Source organism: Tachypleus tridentatus, chromosome 5 (genome assembly GCF_004210375.1).
Source record: "Tachypleus tridentatus isolate NWPU-2018 chromosome 5, ASM421037v1, whole genome shotgun sequence".
Taxonomy (NCBI): Eukaryota; Metazoa; Arthropoda; class Merostomata; order Xiphosura; family Limulidae; genus Tachypleus; species Tachypleus tridentatus.
In genome coordinates this window covers 6,889,895-6,910,750 of record NC_134829.1, presented here as the reverse complement: position 1 = coordinate 6,910,750, position 20,856 = coordinate 6,889,895, and the positions used below count along the sequence as shown (strand labels likewise).

Genomic DNA, 20,856 nt, shown 5'->3' with positions numbered 1-20,856 from the left:
TAGAAGCTTTAGTTTATTCACAAATATAAAAATTTTCTGAACATTTTTATTTAACATGTTAAGAAGATTTAGAAAATTATACAGATATTTTAACTTCCAGAACTGAACAGTGACCCACTGATACATCTGAGTGAATGTGACAGAACCACATTACACTATTAATATAAAATAAAGTGAAGTATTAAAGAAATGAATGGAAACTACTGCTTAACTTACTTTACTTGTCATTTTTATGAAGTAATTAGAAGGTGATTGTATGTTGCAATCTATGAATGAGTGTGTTTGTTTTTTTTTCAGATGGGAAAGAAAGTTCTACACATGGATCTTCAAACATCAAAAATAGAATACACAAGATGTTGAACAAGATTCGTGATTGTTATTCTATTGAACATTTAGATCTTCGAAATCACTTTGCAGATGTTCATTTTCTCATTGATGGTGAAGGTTTGTTTGTTGAAACCCTAACCCACCCTGACCTTTCTTGGGAGTTTGGAGGTCAACCATTACACCTATTGTACTTGTATGAGAGGTTCTTACATAAGTTTTTGGAAAAAGAAGCAAATTTTAAGCTTTTGTTCTTCAAAGGTTTTGACAGTATATGGAAATGTGTACCTTCTGTTGCAGTTACAAGAATGTTACTGATTGAACATTTTCAGAGAAATACAAATATCACTGTTATATATGAGTTCATGGATGTATTTGATCCTATGTTTCAACAGTATTTAACTGATGAGAGTCCATCATTCATGCTTACCTCAGATGATTCATTCCTACTTAATTTGAAAGATATCTTCCATGAAGATTTGAAAGAGAATCTGGTTGTGTCTTTTTTTTTGGAGAACTCAAATGTCTATCTTTGGGTTGTAGTTGTGCTTTCATAAGTGGAATTGTGTTTGATGTTCGAAAGGTAAACTGTTACTTTAATAATTCTGATGCAAAATATCAAAAACTCTATGACAAGGTTGAAAGATCAATTTGTAAGGACAGTAGTTTACAAAATGTATACAGAAATATGTTTTCACCAACTTATGAAGATTTGTCTTTTGTCCCTAAACAGTTTGGAGAATTAAAAAACTTTAATAACAAGGATGTTAGGATTTTACTAACCTGTCAGGCACTTAATAATGTTATGAAAATGCAAGCAAATATGGCATTTTTTATTCAAGTGTATGCTTTGCATTTAGCTATTCTTTTAACATTACCTTTAAAGTATCGTGCACAAGAATTACCTGAGTTACCCGAAATGGAAAAAATAGAGTTGAAGAAGTTCTGGAACTATATGTGTAGCTGTTTGAAATACTGTTTAACAAATCTTGCACCATCATCTTCAGGAAGTTTCTCTAAGATTGGAGATTTGTTTGACGGTCGACTTTTTGTTAAAATATTTTACCTTTGCAAGAAGGAGATGAAGGTACAACTAAACAAAAAAACAGAGCTGTTATATATGGTACTAGTAAAAGGGTTGAATCTAGATGAATTTAACAACACACTACCTGTAATAGGAAAGCAGAATGAGAAACTTTGTACAAAGGGAGAGTTGAAGATTGCTAAATCTAAGGAAAGAAGTATTAATAATGATGATGACTTTATTATTAATGTTTCTTCTGTTTTGATGGATCAGTATGTCGGTGATATCTTGAGTTCTAAAAATTTATTGGTCAAAGATATTAATGACAAATGGGTTAAAGAAAATGTGCTCCATGGTTATGATTTTGAAGAAATCACTCATTGGCACTGCAAGAAGCTTCTTTCTGATGATTATAATAAAACTAAAGATATGTTTACAGAAAAACCTTGTAATGATCCCTTTCTTAAAAAGAGATTGGAAAAAACAAAACAAAAATATGTTAGTTACTTGGAGTATTATGGCCATTCATTAGAAGGAACAAGTGATCCTAAATGTAGGCCAATTATTGTACAGAAGAAAGAAAAGGAGAGTTTTATAAAAGTTTCTAAAAGTGCACAAAGGATAATAGAAAATAATATAAACAGAAGGCAGAACGAAACAAAGGAAAAAGACAAAAAGATTTTTGATGATAATTTGAAAATTATTAAAGATTTAAAGAAAAAGAAGGACTACAAAGGATCACTGTACCATATAAAACAACTACTGAGTAATACTGTAGATCAAGTAATTAAAAAGAAGATTCTGTTACTAAGTCTTCAAGTCCAAGTTGGATTAATTCTACAGAAACATAAAGAATGTAATACTCAGGATTCAAATGATTTTGTAATTTTTATAGAAGATCTCAAAGTGTTGCTGACAGATTTTAAAAAGGAGCTTTCAGATTATGATAAAAATAAAATAACTAAATGCTGTCTCCAAGTAGGCTTAGGTGAGATTATTGAGAAAGAAGGGCTTTCTGTAAAAGAAAAATATAAAAAGAAAGATAATTTTCTAACTTCTATTGAAACAGCTAGGTTTCAGCTAGAACACATGGGAGCGTTACTTTCAAGAGAATGCAGGACTGACCCTGATCCTAGAGTTGACCATTTTATCCCAGACACCTGGCAACGAGAAATGTTTGATGCAATTGACACTAATCGAACAACACTCATTGTAGCTCCAACTTCTTCGGGAAAGACTTATGCTTCATACTACTGTATAGAAAAAGTCTTAAGAGAAAGTAATGATGGAGTTATTGTGTATGTAGCTCCAACAAAAGCCTTAGTGAACCAAATTCATGCCACTGTTTATGCCAGATTTGGACACAAAAAGATGCCAGCTGGAAGAGCTGTTTGTGGGATTTTCACAAGAGACTATCGTCACCACGCATTAACATGTCAGGTACTTGTAACTGTGCCACAGTGTTTTGAAATTCTACTCTTGGGTCCTCAGAGACAAGACTGGGCAAAGAAAATTCGCTTTGTAATATTTGACGAAATTCATTGCTTAGATTCAGAACATGCAGCTGAAGTCTGGGAACATTTGATTTTACTTATTTACTGTCCATTCTTGGCACTTTCTGCAACAATACAGAACCCAGAAGGTTTATGTGCTTGGTTGCAGAAGATAGAAGACTACAAACAAGTTTGTGATAAACAAAATGGTTTGGTGAAACGTGCCATTGAATATAAAGTTGCTCTCATAACTTATAAAGAAAGACATAATGATCTCATAAACTATCGATATATTCCTGAAACTGGTTACTTGCAACATGTGCATCCAGTATCTCTCTTCAAACTGAGAGATCTACAGATTCGTACACGTTTTCCTGAACATTTTACTTTGTCTCCTGATGAAGTTCTCCAGCTTTATGATGCCATGAAAAATATTTGTTCAAAGGATAATGAATTAGAGAGGCTGGAGCCAGGTACTGAATTCAGAGCCAAGACTTTTTTATCTAAAGAAGATTGTAGGAAGTATGAGAACAAACTGAAGGATCTTTTCATTAAGTGGATAAGAAGTGGAAAAAGTAGTTTGGCAGAAAAGGTTATAGTTAACCTCAAGGGAACAAGTGACAAACAGGAAAGTTTTTCATTTAATCCAGCCAATGAAATTAATCGTCATCGTATTGGACAGTATTTAGTTCCTCTGCTTGAAAAAATGAAAAATACAGATAAATTTCCAGCTATCTTTTTTTGCTATGATCGCAAATTATGCGAATGGTTGACTTCTTACGTTGCAAAAATGTTCAATGCTAAAGAAGAGCAATATAAACAGTCAAAGTTAATGAAACATTCTGAAAAAATTAAGAAACAAAAACTGAAGGAAGTTAGACGTAGAAGAGACAAAACAAAAGAATTGAAAGCTGCTTTATCTGCTAATTATGCTGGTGATAGATTAAACTCTTTTGAAGATCTAGTTGCTGAATCAATTGAACATGAAAAAAAGCACTTTCTATTTGAGAAGAAACCTTTGCCTGATTTCACTTATGCAAACTACTGTGTTATAGATAGAAAAAAAACACAATTTATGCACAAAAGGCTTTCTAATGCACTTGATACCAAAAGTCTAAATAAATTTGCTAGCAGTGTTTGCAGAGGCATCTCTTACCATCATGGTGGAGTTGATAACAAACGTAGAAGTACCGTTGAGATGTTGTTTCGAGCTAAATTTCTTAATATTGTCATTGCTACAGGAACACTTGCATTAGGAATACACATGCCTTGTAAAACAGTTGTATTTCTCGGAAACAGTCAGTTTCTTACTCCTTTGAATTACCGTCAGATGTCAGGACGAGCAGGAAGAAGAGGGTTTGACTTTAAAGGAGAAGTCATTTTCTTTGGACTGCCATCTGATAAAATAGCACAGTTAATGAGTGCTGACTTGCCAAAACTTATTGGAAACTTTCCTGTTTCTGTGACACTTGTCTTACGGCTTCTGTTAATGGTTGCTAAAAGTGAAGATACACAGGATGCATTACACAGGTATTTGTGATGTAAAACAATTGTCATCCACTAGAGATCAAGCAATAAATCTGAAAAATACATATAAATGTATCTATATAATTATAAGCTAAACTTCTTATATCCCAAATATTTTTCTTCTTAATTTATATAGTTAAAGTTTAAAAGTTAAAGTTTCTTCTTTTCATCAGTGATCATTCTGTATTACTTATTTACCTAAGACATCTTTACAAGAACACTGTATCATTAATTCTGTTGTAAGGTCAGGCTTTGAAATACTATTTTATGTTGTTTTGGTATTAGATTGTTGTATTCAACTAGTACATTGTTAAGTTTGTTGCAAGACAGTGACAGTATGTTTTGTTTAGTTATTAACCTACTGTATAAAGGAAGTTGTTACACAGTGACAGTATGTGTTGTTTACTTATTTATTGTATTAAGTAAATTGTTATACAGTGATAGTGTGTGTTGTTTAGTTATTTACTGTATTAAGTAAGATGTTAGACAGTGACAGTTCTTGTTTAGTTGTTTAACTATTGTGTTAAGTAAGATGTTAGACAGTGACAGAACTTGTTTAGTTGTTTAACTATTGTATTAAGTAAGATGTTAGACAGTAACAGTACTTGTTTAGTTGTTTAACTACTGTATTAAGTCAGATTTTAGACAGTGACAGTACTTGTTTACTTATATAACTACTGTATTAAGTAAGATGTTAGACTGTGACAGTACTTGTTTCGTTGTTTAACTACTGTATTAAGTAAGATGTTAGACAGTGACAGTTCTTGTTTAGTTGTTTAACTTCTGTATTAAGTAAGATGTTAGACAGTGACAGTACTTGTTTAGTTATTTAACTATTGTATTAAGTAAGTTGCTAGAAGGAGACTATTATTGTTATTTTACAGAGAAGAGTACTGTTCTTGTTATTCTACAGATAAATGCACTGTTCTTGTTATTCTACAGATAAATGTACTGTTCTTGTTATTGCACTGAGTATGGAACTGTTTTTGTTATTGCACAGATAAGAGTACTGTTCTTGTTGTTTTACAGTGAATTACGCTGTTCCAGTTATTGTACAGAGACGAGTACTGTTTTAGTTATTGTACAGATTAAAGTATTGTTGTTATTGTAGAGAGAAGAGTACTGTTCATGTTATTGTACTCAGAAGGGTATTTTTCTAGTTATCGTACAGATAAGAGTTTTGTTCTTGTTATTCTACAAAGAATGATACTGTTCATGTTATTGTAGAGAAAAGAGTACTGTTCTTGTTATTGTACAGAAAATTGTAATGTTGTTACTGTACAGAAAAGGATACTGTTGTTATCGCACAGAGAAGAGTATTGTTGTTATTGTAGAGAGATGGTTACTGTTGTTATAGTACAGAAAAATATACTGTTCTTCTTGTTGTACAGATAGGAGTACGATTGTTATTGTACAGTGAAGGGTACTGTTCTAGTTATTGTATAGAGCAGGGTACTGTTCCTGTTATTTTATAAAAAAGGGTACTGATGTTATTGTACAGAGAAAGATACTGTTTTTATTGCATAGAGAAGAGTACTGTTCTTGTTATTGTACAGAAAAGGGTACTTTTTGTTATTGTACAAAGAAGGATATTGTTCTTGTTATATCACAGAGAAGAGTACTGTTCTTGTTATTGTAGAGAGAAGGGTACTGTTATGGTTATTATAGAGAGAATAGTACTGTTCTAGTTATTGTACAGATAAGAGTATTGTTATTGTTACTGTGGAGAGAAGGTACTTTTCTTGTTATTGTACAGATAAGAGTTTTATTTTTGTTATTATACAGAGAAGAATACTGTTCTTGTGATTGCACAAAGAAGAATAGTGTTGTTAATTTGGATAGAGGGGTGCTGTTCTTGTTGTTATAGAGAATGACACTGTTTTTATTAATGCACAGTGAAGGGTATTGTTTTAGTTATTGTAGAGAGAAGGATACTGTTCTTGTTATTGCACTGAGAAGAATACTGTTCTTGTTATTGTAGAGAAAAGGACACTGTTCTTGTTATCGCACTGAGAAGAATACTGTTGTTGTTATTGTAGAGAAAAGGATACTGTTCTTGTTGTTATACAGAGAATAGCACTGTTGTTATTGTAGACAGAAGGGTACTGTTCCTGTTGTACTTCAGATAAATGTACTGTTCTTGTTGTACTGAGAATGGTACTATTCTTATTGTACAGATAAGAGTACTGTTGTTATTGTACTGTGAAAGATACTGTTCTAGTTATTGTACAGAAAAGGGTACTGCTTTTGTTATTGTACAGAGAAAAATGCTGTTGTTGTTATTCTACAGTTAAGGGTACTGTTTTAGTTATTATACAGAAATGGGTACTGTTATTTTTATTGCACAGAGGAGGATACTGTTCTTGTTATATCACAGATAAGAGTACTGTTCTTGTTATTGTAGAGATAAGGATACTGTTCTTGTTGTGAAAGAGAATGGCACTGTTCTTGTTAATGTACAGTGAAGGGTACTGTTTTAGTTATTATACAGAAATGGGTACTGTTATTTTTATTGCACAGAGAAGGATACTGTTCTTGTTATTGTAGAGATAAGGAAACTGTTCTTGTTGTGAAAGAGAATGGCACTGTTCTTGTTAATGTACAGTGAAGGGTAGTGTTTTAGTTATTATACAAAAAGAGTACTGTTTTTGTTACAGTACAGAAAAGGGTACTTTTTTGTTATTGTACAAAGAAAAGTATTGTTTTAGTTACTGTACAGAAAGGGTACTGTTCCTATTATTGTACAGAGAAGGATACTGTTCTTTTTATATCACAGATAAGAGTACTGTCTTGTTATTGTAGAGAGAAGGATACTGTTGTTATTATAGAAAGAATGGTTCTGTTATAACTACTGTACAGAGAAGAGTACTGTTCTGGTTATTGTAGAGATAACAGTATTGTTTTTGTTATTATACAGATAAGAGTACTATTGTTATAGTAGAAAGAAGGGTACTGTTTTTGTTATTGTACAGAGAAGAATACTGTTCTTGTTACTGTAGAGAGAAGGGTACTGTTATTGTTATTGTACAGTGAAGGGTACCATTCTCGTTATTGAACAGTGAATGGTACTGATATAGTTATTGCACAGAGAAGAGTACTGTTTTAGTTATTGTAAAGATAAGAGTACTCTTCTTGTTATTGAACAGAGTATTGTTCTTGTTATTATAGAGAGAATGCCTCTGTTCTTGTTATTGTACAGAGAAGGGTACTGTTTATATTAATGTAGAGAGAAGTTTATTGTTTTTATTATTGCAGAGAGAAGGGTACTGTCCTTGTTATTGCAGAGAGTAGAGTACTGTTCTTGTTACTGTACAGAGAAAGATACTGTTGTTGTTATTGTAGAAAACAGGATACTGTTTTTGTTGTAAAAGAGAGAATAGCACTGTTGTTATTGTAGACAGAAGGGTACTGTTCCTGTTATACTTCAGATAAATGTACTGTTCATGTTGTTTACAGTGAATTGGACTGTTCCAGTTGTTGTACAGAGATGAGTACTGTTTTAGTTATTGTACATATAAGAGTATTGTTGTTATTGTAGAAAGAAGAGTGCTGTTCATGTTATCAAATTGAGAAGGGTATTGTTCTAGTTATTGTACAGATGAGTTTTGTTCTTGTTATTCTACAGAGGATGATACTGTTTATGTTATTGTAGAGAAAAGAGTACTGTTCTTGTTATTGTACAAAAAAGTGTAATGTTGTTATTGTACAGAAAAGGATACTGTTCTTGTTATTGTACAGAGAAGAGTACTGTTGTTATTGTAGAGACTAGGATGCTCTTATTATTATTATAGAGAGAATAGTACTGTTTTATTTCTTGTGGGGATGGTTACTGTTGTTATAGTTCAGAGAAATCTACTGTTCTTGCTATTGTACAGATAAGATTACTGTTATTATTGCACAGAGAAGAGTACTGTTCTTCTTACTGTAGAGAGAAGGGTACTGTTTTAGTTATTGTACAGATAAGAGAACTGTTCTTGTTATTGTACAGAAAAGGGTACTTTTTTGTTCTTGTGCAGAGAAGAATACTGTTCTTTTTACAGTATAGACAAATGTACTCCTGTATTGTACAGAGAATGGTACTATTCTTGTTGTATAGAAAAAAGCACTGTTGTTATTCTACGGTTAAAAGTACTGTTTTAGTTATTGTTCAGAAACGGGTACTGTTATTTTTACTGTACAGAGAAGGATACTGTTGTTATTGTAGTGAGAAAGATGCTCTTCTTGTTATTATTGAGAGAAGAGTACTGTTGTTATTGTAGAGAGAATGGTACTGTTCTTATTATTGCACAGATAAGAGTTCTTTTCTTATTATTGTACAGATAAGTATACTCTTGTTATTGTAGAGAGATGGGTGCTGTTCTTGTTGTTGTAGAGATAAGAGTACTTGTTATTTTACAGATAATTGTTCTGTTCTTGTTGTTGTAGAGAATAGAGTACTCTTCTTGTAATTGTAAAGAGTATTGTACAGAGAAGAGTACTGCTTTTTTATTGTACTGAGAAGGGTACTGTTTTAGTTATTGTACCAAGAAGGATACTGTTCTAGTTACTGTACAGGTAATAGTACTGTTCTTGTTATTGTAAAGAGAAGGGTACTGTTGTTGTTATTGTAGAGAGAAGAGTGCTGTTGATATTATTGTATGGAGAAAGATACTGTTATTGTATGAAGGAGGTGTAATTTTTTTATACCCTGATAGATTGTCATATTCGATATTTTATGTTGTTGGTTACATAATATTTGAAATTGATGTACTCTATTAATTAATATATTCATTAATGTATCAGCCTTGAGAAATGTCATGTAATTAAAACTAGTATTTGATTTATTGCTGTTTTGAAGTGTCCAAGAAATGGAACTGTTAAGATTATCGTTTTTCTTCATTATGTTTTTGGAAAAATTGGTTTTATTCAAAATATTTTCTATATGTGAGTTTTACTAAGAAGTCCTTACCCTGTTATATTAGCATACTTACACACAAGACAAAAAATTGTTAAATTTATTATATGTTGCATTTTCAGTGTTTGAAACTGAAAACTTATTTTGCAAGCTAGTAGAATTACAGTAAGCATGGTCTTTTGTTTGGTATATGTAATGTGTTTGAATTAATATTGTTGTTGAAATATTTTTTTTGTAGAGCTCTCAACCTGCTGAAGCATCCACTTATTTGTCAGAGTAATTCACAGCTAAAGGAACAGCTTAAACAACATTTCATGTTTTCTGTACAGTTCTTGATAAGGGAGGTAAGCAGGAATTTTTGCCCATGTAAACAAACAGTTAAACAACATTAATAGGAATTAATAGGAATTTTTGCTCATATGAAAACAATGAAACATTATTTGTGTTTTCTGTTCAGTTGTTTTTTAGGGAAGTTAACAGAAATATCATCAAATATAGAAAAACAACTGAACAACAATTCTCTGTTTTTTTAATAGTTTTAGCTACAGGGTAAATAGTGTTATTAACATCATTTATTTCAGTATTATTTGTATTAATTAAATCATCTATCAGATGTATATCTGTAAGTTAAAGAAAAATATAAGGATTTATGTAGTTTTCAATAAACCTGTTCTTATAATTGTAAAAATAAAGGACAACGTTTATATGTAGTTTTAATAATGAGAATTATTCCTAATTCCTAATATTGAGACCACCAACACAAATTTTAGAAATGTCGGATTCATCTTCAGCTAAGTGTTTTTATTGTTAAAACAGGATAGTTGTCCTTAAGAATGGGCTGTGAAAACAGTAAATTTAATTTAGTTTAATAGAATGTTTGATAATAAATTATGGGAAAAAATGTGATTTTAAGATTTTTTAAAAATGTATTAGTTAATATTTTTAGTTTCATTTAGAGGATGAAGTGGCAAGATGGACCAACAGCTAGGTTTTGACATCCTGAAACATTATCTTATATGTTTGTTGTCCAGGTTTTCTCAAAACATACTGGTAAATAGTATTCAGCACAAGAGCCATATTATTCAATTAAATTTAATTTTTCAAAACAACATCAGAGTTAATAAGACCTTGTTGTCTAGTCTTGTGATATCAACTGTTCACAATGAAGAATAATGCTTTAGTTTCAAAAGTAAAAACTGAAGGAAAAATATTATTTAATATCACAGCTTTCCCATAATGATCAGATATCACCCTTCAAGTGCCCCTCACATTTTATACCCTTAATATAGTCTATATCTATAAGTGTAAAATGCAGTAGTGATATTGGTATATAAACATGGTAATGTAGTAATATTGGTATATAAACATGTTAGTGTAGTGATATTGGTGTGTAAACATGTTAGTGTAGTAATATTGGTATATAAACATGTTAATGTAGTAATATTGGTACATAAACATGTTAGTGTAGTGATATTGGCATATAAACATGTTAGTGTAGTGATATTGGTGTATAAACGTGGTAGGGTAGTGATATTGGTATATAAGTATGGTAGTGTAATAATATTAGTACATAAACATGGTAGTGTTGTAATATTAGTATATAAACATGGTAGTGTTGTAATATTGGTATATAAACATGGTAGTGTTGTAATATTGGTATATAAACATGGTAGTGTTGTATCATTGGTCTGTAAATATCATGGTGAAGTGATAGTCGTTCTGTAGACAAGGTGATGTAATAATATTGGTCTGTAAGTATCACGGTGTAGAGATAGTTGTTCTGTAAACACAGCAGTCTAGTAATTTTAGTCTTTAAAAATTGCGGTGTAGGGATAATTGTTTTGTAAATACTGTGGTGTAGTAATATTGGTCTGTTAGTATCATAGTGTAGAGATAATTGTTCAGGTTTTTGTAACAGTAATTTTAATACAATGAGCCTAAAACATCAGTTTTCAATAATAACATGTGAGATAAACAAGTACAATGTTATCTAAGTTAATTGTTTTATAGTATTAGGAAACTTTTTAACAAGTTTAAATAGTTTGTTGTCTAGGATTAGAAAATTTTCTTTCTGGATTTATTTTATTAATTTTCACTGAGTGAAAAGTTTGTTATATTTAAAAAATTGTTACATTTAAAAGTTTGTTATATTTAAATATTTCTCATATTTAAATGTTTCTTATATTTAAAACATTTGTTATATTTAAAAAAATAGTTATATTTAAAAATTTGTAATATTTAAATGTTTGTTTAGTTTTGTTAGTTTTCCAATTAATATGAGAATAAATTGTTTTATAGAAGAAAAGAAACATTCCGTAACACTCTTCTAATTTTGTCATTTATCTGGTACCAATCTGTGTACAGTGTTGAATTTCTCACACCCAGTGTGTGTACAAATTTGTATTTATCTAGTTCCAGTCTGTGTAGAGTTTTGTACTTATGTACTTATCTGTTTACAATTCTGTATTTATCTTATCCCTATCTGTGTACAGATTTGTATTTATCTAGTTCAAATCTGTCTACAGTTTTGTATTTATCTATTTCCTATCTGTTTACAATTTTGTATTTATCTATTTCATATCTGTTTACAATTTTGTATTTATCTAATTCCTATCTGTTTACAGTTTTGTATTTATCTAGTTCCTATCTGTTTACAGTTTTGTATTTATCTAATTCCTATCTGTGTAAAGTTTAGTATTTATCTAGTTTCAGTCTGTGTAGGATTTTGTATTTATCAAGTTCATATCTGTGTTCAGTTTTGTATTTATCTAGTTCCAATCTGTTTACAGTTTTGTATTTATCTAGTTGCTTTCTGTCTACAGTTTTGCATTTCTCAAGTTTCTATCTGTGTACAGATTTGTATTTATCTTGTTCCTATCTGTGTACACTTTTGTATTTATCTAGTTCCTATCTGTGTATGGTTTTGTATTTATCTAGTTCCTTTCTGTGTGCAGTTTTGTATTTATCTAGTTCCTATCTGTCTACAGTTTAGTATTTATCTAGTTCCAATCTGTTTACAGTTTTGTATTTATCTAGTTGCTTTCTGTCTACAGTTTTGCATTTCTCAAGTTTCTATCTGTGTACAGATTTGTATTTATCTTGTTCCTATCTGTGTACACTTTTGTATTTATCTAGTTCCTATCTGTGTATGGTTTTGTATTTATCTAGTTCCTTTCTGTGTGCAGTTTTGTATTTATCTAGTTCTATCTGTCTACAGTTTAGTATTTATCTAGTTCCAATCTGTTTACAGTTTTGTATTTATCTAGTTGCTTTCTGTCTACAGTTTTGCATTTCTCAAGTTTCTATCTGTGTACAGATTTGTATTTATCTTGTTCCTATCTGTGTACACTTTTGTATTTATCTAGTTCCTATCTGTGTATGGTTTTGTATTCATCTAGTTCCTTTCTGTGTGCAGTTTTGTATTTATCTAGTTCCTATCTGTCTACAGTTTAGTATTTATCTAGTTCCTATCTGCTTAAAGTTTTGTATTTATCTCTTTCCTATCTGTGTACAGTATTGTATTTATCTTGATCCTAACTGTGTACAGTTTAGTTTTAATTTAGTTTCCATGTGTACAGTTTTGTATTGATTTAGTTCCTATCTGTGTACACATTTGTATTTATCTTGCTCGAATCTGTGTACCATTTTGTATTTCTCTAATTCCTATCTTTTTACAGTTTTGTATTTATCTAATTCCTGTCTCTTTACAGTTTTGTATTTATCTAGTTCCTATCTGTTTACAATTTATCTAGTTCCTTTCTGTGTACAGTTTTGTATTTATCTAGTTCCTATATGTGAACAGTTTTGTATTTATCAAGTTCCTATCTGTTTACAGTTTTGTATCTATCTCGTTCCTATCTGTGTACAGTTGAGCATTTATGTAGTTCTTATCTGTGTACAGTAGATATTTATCTAGTTCCTATCTGTGTACAGATTTGTATTTATCTTGCTTGAATCTGTGTACAGTTTAGTATTTATCTGGTTTATATCTGTGTACAGTTAGTATTTATCTTGCTGGAATCTGTGTACAGTTTTGTATTTATCTAATTCTTATCTTTTTACAGTTTTGTATTTATCTAGTTCTATCTGTGTACAGTTTTATATTTACCTTGTTCTATCTGTATATAGTTTTGTATTTATCTAGTTCCAATCTTTTACAGTTTTGTATTTATCTAGTTGCTTTCTGTCTACAGTTTCGCATTTCTCAAGTTTCTATCTGTGTACAGATTTGTATTTATCTTGTTCCTATCTGTGTACACTTTTGTATTTATCTAGTTCCAGTCTGTGCAGAGTTTTGTATTTATCTAGTTCCTATCTGTCTGCAGTTTTGTATTTATCTAGTTTCTTTCTGTGTACAGTTTTGTATTTATCTACTTTCTGTTTTCAGTTTTGTATTTATCTAGTTCCTATCTGTTTACAATTTGTATTTATCTAGGTTTGATCTGTGTATAGTTTTTTATTTATCTAGTTTCTATCTGTCTACAGTTTTGTATTTATCTTGTTCCTAACTGTCTACAGTTTTTTATCTTGTTGCGATCTGTTTACAGTTTTGTATTTATCTTGTTCTATCTGTTTACAGTTTTGTATTTATCTAGGTTGTTCTGTGTATAGTTTTGTATTTATATATTTCTTATCTGTGTACAGTTTTGTATTTATCTTGTTCTATCTGTTTACAGTTTTGTATTTATATAGGTTGTTCTGTGTATAGTTTTGTATTTATATATTTCTTATCTGTGTACAGTTTTGTATTTATCTTGTTCTATCTGTTTACAGTTTTGTATTTATATAGGTTGTTCTGTGTATAGTTTTGTATTTATATATTTCTTATCTGTGTACAGTTTTGTATTTATGTAGTTCTAGTCTGTGTACACTTTGGTTTAAAATTGTAGCATGCTTTTAGTAGCAAGTACTGAACCCTGAATTCATATGATTTAGTGCCTGCTGGATTCTAAAGGTGTACCTCAGGGTTTAGCAAGACTAGCAATTCATCTACATTACAAGGAACCTGGGAATTTTTTGTTTGTGTATTTTCTGAAGTCAAAAGCTCTACACACACTCTGCAAGAATAGTAAGGTATGTGGACTCTATTAGAATGAGAAGAAGAGAAATATGGGTGTTGTTTGTATATGTACATGGCTACACTGAGTGATTATCTAGAGATGTATACGTGCATGACTACACTGAGAGATGAGTGTTCCTTTGTATATGTGCATGGCTACACTAAGTGATCAGTGTTGCTTTGTATATGTGCACGGCTACACTGAGTGATGAGTGTTCCTTTGTATATGTGCATGGCTACACTGAGTGATGAGTGTTGCTTTGTATATGTGCTCGGCTACACTGAGTAATGATCTAGAGATGTATATGTGCATGGCTACACTGAGTGATGAGTGTTGCTTTGTATATGTGCATGGCTACACTGAGTGATGATCTAGAGATGTTTATGTGTGGCTACATTGAGTGGTGAGTGTTGCTTTGTATATGTGCATGGCTACACTGAGTGATTACCTAGAGATGTATATGTATATGTCTGAATATTAAACAGACTCATAACATGTCTCCTTCCATGTTTCTTAAATTTTCTACCCTTGTCAGTTGCTGTTTATTTTATATCATTGATATATATATATATATACATACACACACACGAATATAAAGGAAAACATCACTAAATAAAAACTAAGTAGATTTAGCTACTGAATTTAAAAAAAACTGGTGATAATCAAGATGGTGATGAGAATGGATATATCAGCTAATGATCACATACCAGACGATGCTATCGTGATGAGAATGGATATATCAGGTAATGATCACGTACCAGACGATGCTATCATGATGAGAATGGATATATCAGCTAATGATCACATACCAGATGATGCTATCATGATGAGAATGGATATATCAGCTAATGATCACATACTAGACAATGCTGTCATGATGAGAACGGTTATATCAGCTAATGAACACATAGCAGACGATGCTATCATGATGAGAACGGATACATCAGCTAATGATCACATTCCAGACAATGCTATCATGATGAGAATGGATATATCAGCTAATGATCACATAGCAGACGATGCTATCATGATGAGAATGGATATATCAGCTAATGATCACATACCAGATGATGCTATCATGATAAGAATGGATTTATCAGCTAATGATCACACACCAGACAATGCTATCATGATGAGAAAGGATTTATCAGCTAATGATCACATACCAGACGATGCTATCATGATGAGAATGGTTATATCAGCTAATAATCTCATACCAGACGATGCTATCATGATGAGAATGGATATATCAGCTAATGATCACATACCAGACGATGTTCTCATGATGAGAATGGATTTATCAGCTAATGATCACATACCAGACGATGCTATCATGATGAGAATGGATTTATCAGCTAATGATCACATACCAGATGATGCTATCATGATGACAATGGATTTATCAGCTAATGATCACATACCAGACAATGCTATCATGATAAGAATGAATACATCAGCTAATGATCACATAGCAGACGATGCTATCATGATGAGAACGATTATATCAGCTAATGAACACATAGCAGACGATGCTATCATGATGAGAATGGATACATCAGCTAATGATCACATACCAGACAATGCTATCATGATGAGAATGGATATATCAGCTAATGATCACATACCAGATGATGCTATCATGATAAGAATGGATATATCAGCTAATGATCACATACCAGACGATGCTATCATGATGAGAATGGATTTATCAGCTAATGATCACATACCAGATGATGCTGTCATGATGAGAACGGTTATATCAGCTAATGAACACATAGCAGACGATGCTATCATGATGAGAATGGATACATCAGCTAATGATCACATTCCAGACAATGCTATCATGATGAGAATGGATATATCAGCTAATGATCACATACCAGATGATGCTATCATGATGAGAATGGATTTATCAGCTAATGATCACATACCAGACGATGCTATCATGATGAGAATGGATATATCAGCTAATGATCACATACCAGATGATGCTATCATGATGAGAATGGATTTATCAGCTAATGATCACATACCAGACGATGCTATCATGATGAGAATGGTTATATCAGCTAATGATCACATACCAGACGATGCTATCATGAGGAGAATGGATACATCAGTTGATCAGCTAATGATCAAGTACCAGACAATGCTATCATGACTTTAAAATCCTTACATTATTTACTTCCCCATTCTGTCTATCAAAAGCCTGGGGTCTGAATAGAATCTCATGTTTCATTATTATATTTTACATATCTCATACAGCTCTGTTTCGATGTTTTCAAAGTTATCTTTTCAAGTCATGGATCCCTGTCATTCTAGAGATATATATACTTTCACTCTTTACTGGATGTTATCAGGAAGTGACTCAACTGGCTTGTTTGTTCCATTATGGTAGACAATAGGTGAAAAGTATGTAACATGACTGGCAATCAGTCTCTGCTGGATAAGATCCTGCAGGTGAAAAGTACATCATGTGACTACCAATCAGAATCTCCTGCATAAGATCCTGTAGATAAGAATTACATTGCGTGATTACCAATCAGTTTCTTCTGGATAAGATCCTGTAGGTAAGAATTGCATTACGTGACTACCAATCAGTGTCTGGATAAGATCCTGTAGATAAGAATTACATTGCGTGACTACCAATCAGTTTCTTCTGGATAAGATCCTGTAGGTAAGAATTACATTACGTGACTACCAATCAGTGTCTCCTGGATAAGATCCTGTAGGTAAGAATTACATTACGTGACTACCAATCAGTGTCTCCTGGATAAGATCCTGTAGGTAAGAATTACATTACGTGACTACCAATCAGTGTCTCCTGGATAAGATCCTGTAGGTAAGAATTACATTACGTGACTACCAATCAGTGTCTCCTGGATAAGATCCTGTAGGTAAGAATTACATTACGTGACTACCAATCAGTGTCTCCTGGATAAGATCCTGTAGGTAAGAATTACATTACGTGACTACCAATCAGTGTCTCCTGGATAAGATCCTGTAGGTAAGAATTACATTACGTGACTACCAATCAGTAAGAATCCTGGATAAGATCCTGTAGGTAAGAATTACATTACGTGACTACCAATCAGTGTCTCCTGGATAAGATCCTGTAGGTAAGAATTACATTACGTGACTACCAATCAGTGTCTCCTGGATAAGATCCTGTAGGTAAGAATTACATTACGTGACTACCAATCAGTGTCTCCTGGATAAGATCCTGTAGGTAAGAATTACATTACGTGACTACCAATCAGTGTCTCCTGGATAAGATCCTGTAGGTAAGAATTACATTACGTGACTACCAATCAGTGTCTCCTGGATAAGATCCTGTAGGTAAGAATTACATTACGTGACTACCAATCAGTGTCTCCTGGATAAGATCCTGTAGGTAAGAATTACATTACGTGACTACCAATCAGTGTCTCCTGGATAAGATCCTGTAGGTAAGAATTACATTACGTGACTACCAATCAGTGTCTCCTGGATAAGATCCTGTAGGTAAGAATTACATTACGTGACTACCAATCAGTGTCTCCTGGATAAGATCCTGTAGGTAAGAATTACATTACGTGACTACCAATCAGTGTCTCCTGGATAAGATCCTGTAGGTAAGAATTACATTACGTGACTACCAATCAGTGTCTCCTGGATAAGATCCTGTAGGTAAGAATTACATTACGTGACTACCAATCAGTGTCTCCTGGATAAGATCCTGTAGGTAAGAATTACATTACGTGACTACCAATCATTGTCTCCTGGATAAGATCCTGTAGGTAAGAATTACATTACGTGACTACCAATCAGTGTCTCCTGGATAAGATCCTGTAGGTAAGAATTACATTCTGTGACTACCAATCAGTGACTCCTGGATAAGATCCTGTAGGTAAGAATTACATTACGTGACTACCAATCAGTGTCTCCTGGATAAGATCCTGTAGGTAAGAATTACATTACGTGACTACCAATCATTGTCTCCTGGATAAGATCCTGTAGGTAAGAATTACATTACGTGACTACCAATTAGTGTCTCCTGGATAAGATCCTGTAGGTAAGAATTACATTCCGAGACTACCAATCATTGTCTCCTGGATAAGATCCTGTAGGTAAGAATTACATTACGAGACTACCAATCAGTGTCTCCTGGATAAGATCCTGTTACACTGATTATAAGTTCTTGATCCATACTCTGTTATGCTGATTATAAGTTCTTCACCCACTGATCCACACTTTTGTTTCATTGATTATTTGTTCTTGACCAATTGATCCATACTCTGTTACACTGATAATTTGTTTTTGATCCACTGACTCATACTCTGTTACAATGATTATTTGTTCTTTATCCAATGATCCATACTTTTTTACATGGATTATATGTCCTTGATCCAATGATCCATACTGTTACACTGATTTTAAGTTTTTGGTCCATTGATTTATACTCTGTTATACTGATTATTTCTTCTCGACCAATTGATCCATACTATTGTTTCATTAATTATTTGTTCTTGACCAATTGATCCATTCTCTTGTTACATTGATTATTTGTTTCTGATTCACTGATTGATACTCTGTTACACTAGTTATTTGTTTCTCATCCACTGATCCATACTCTGTTACACTAGTTATTTGTTCTCGATCCACTGATCCATACTCTGTTACACTGATTATAAGTTCTTAATCCACTGATCCATACTCTGTTACACTGATTATAAGTTCTTAATCCACTGATCCATACTCTGTGACACTGATTATTTGTTCTTGATCTACTGATCCATGTACTGTTACATTGATTATTTGTTTTTGATCCACTAATCCATACTTTGCTGCACTGATTATTTCTTCTCGACCAATTGATCCATACTCTTGTTTCATTAATTATTTGTTCTTGACTAACTGATCCATATTCTTGTTTCATTGATTATTTGTTCTTGATCCACTGATTCAAACTTTGTTACACTGATTATTTGTTTTTGATCAACTGATCCATACTCTGTTACACTGAATATAAGTTCTTAATCCACTGATCCATACTCTATTACACTGATTATTTGTTCTTGAACAACTAATCCATACTCTTGTTTCATTAATTATTTGTTCTCGACCAATTGATCCATTCTCTTGTTTCATTGATTATTTGTTCTTGACCAATTGATCCATACTCTTGTTACATTGATTATTTGTTGTCAACCAACTGATTTATATTCTTGTTTCATTGATTATTTGTTCTTGACCAATTGATCCATATTCTTATTACATTGATTATTTGTTCTTGACCAATTAATCCATACTCTTATTACATTGATTATTTGTTCTTGACCAATTGATCCATACTCTGTTACACTGATTATTTGTTCTTGACCAATTGATCCATACTCTTCTTTCATTAATTATTTCTTCTTCACCAATTGATCCATACTCTTGTTTCATTGATTACTTATTCTTGACCAATTGATCCATACTTTGTTACATTGATTATTGTTCTTGACCAACTGATCCATACTCTGTTACATTGATTATTTGTTCTTTATCCACTGATTGATACTCTCTTACACTGTTTATTTGTTTTTGACCCAATGATCCCTACTCTGTTACACTTAATATTTGTTCTTGATCCACTGATTCATACTCTGTTACACTGATTATTTGTACTTGATACATGGTACAAAGTTAATAAAGTACTTGGATGTGCAGCTTAAAAGCATATCCAACTCCTTTGTTGTTTACACTGTCTTAACTACTTATAACAGAAACAAATATGTTGTTTACACTGGTTGGTTGATTTGGTGTTTTATGACACAAAGCAGCTAAGCTATCTATGCCAAACATCTGTTAAAAAGTTAAAATTAAAGTAAATTTAATAAAATTCATAAAAGGAAATTAGAAATTAAGTTTAAACAAAGATTAAAAAACACATAAATAGCATAAAACCAATGCTTACATCTAGTCTATAATGTTAAGAGAAAAACTACAGTAATACTAGTTGTAAAGTGCTTTCTGAGGTATAACTGTAATTATAATAACTTGCCAGGAAGACTAACAGGTAAGTAAAATAACCACCATCAGTCACCTGAAGTTGGTCTTTCCAGTTCTGGTTTCAAATTTTTTAATGTTATGGCCAGGTTCTAATTTCAAATCAAACTAGATGAACTGTGATTTTTAAAAGGGAGCCACATTAAAAAGGTGTAATGTATAAATTAAAAAACTTAAATGGCATGAAAAAGATTAATGGCCATTAAAAACTAAAAACATTACCAAGGTGGACAGTTTCACCATCACCAATAACACTGTCTAATGTTATGAACAAACCTTGGGACAGAACATGTTTAAAATGGTGTCGTCATTGAGAGTTGTAACGATGACAAGAAAGTAAAATGCAGCTTATTGTGAACTGAGTGTTACACAGATTACACACTGATGCATCAGTTCCAGATAAAAGAAAACAGTGAGTTAAAATACTGACCAATGCATAATCTAGTTAGAACAACTTCTTCTTTATGATCCTTACGGAAGCAAGACGGCCAAAATCCAATA

The 20,856-nt window shown here is 32.0% G+C and overlaps 1 protein-coding gene across 1 annotated transcript in view; it reads left to right on the top strand.

Annotated features, from left to right (window-relative positions):
- LOC143250427 (putative ATP-dependent RNA helicase DDX60) overlaps positions 1–20,856 on the top strand; it is a 59,280-nt gene that overhangs the window by 20,925 nt on the left and 17,499 nt on the right. The window contains 4 exon segments of the mRNA XM_076500903.1: positions 298–870; positions 873–4,371; positions 9,501–9,606; positions 14,198–14,335. Of these exon segments, the coding sequence (XP_076357018.1) occupies positions 298–870; positions 873–4,371; positions 9,501–9,606; positions 14,198–14,335 (4,316 nt within the window).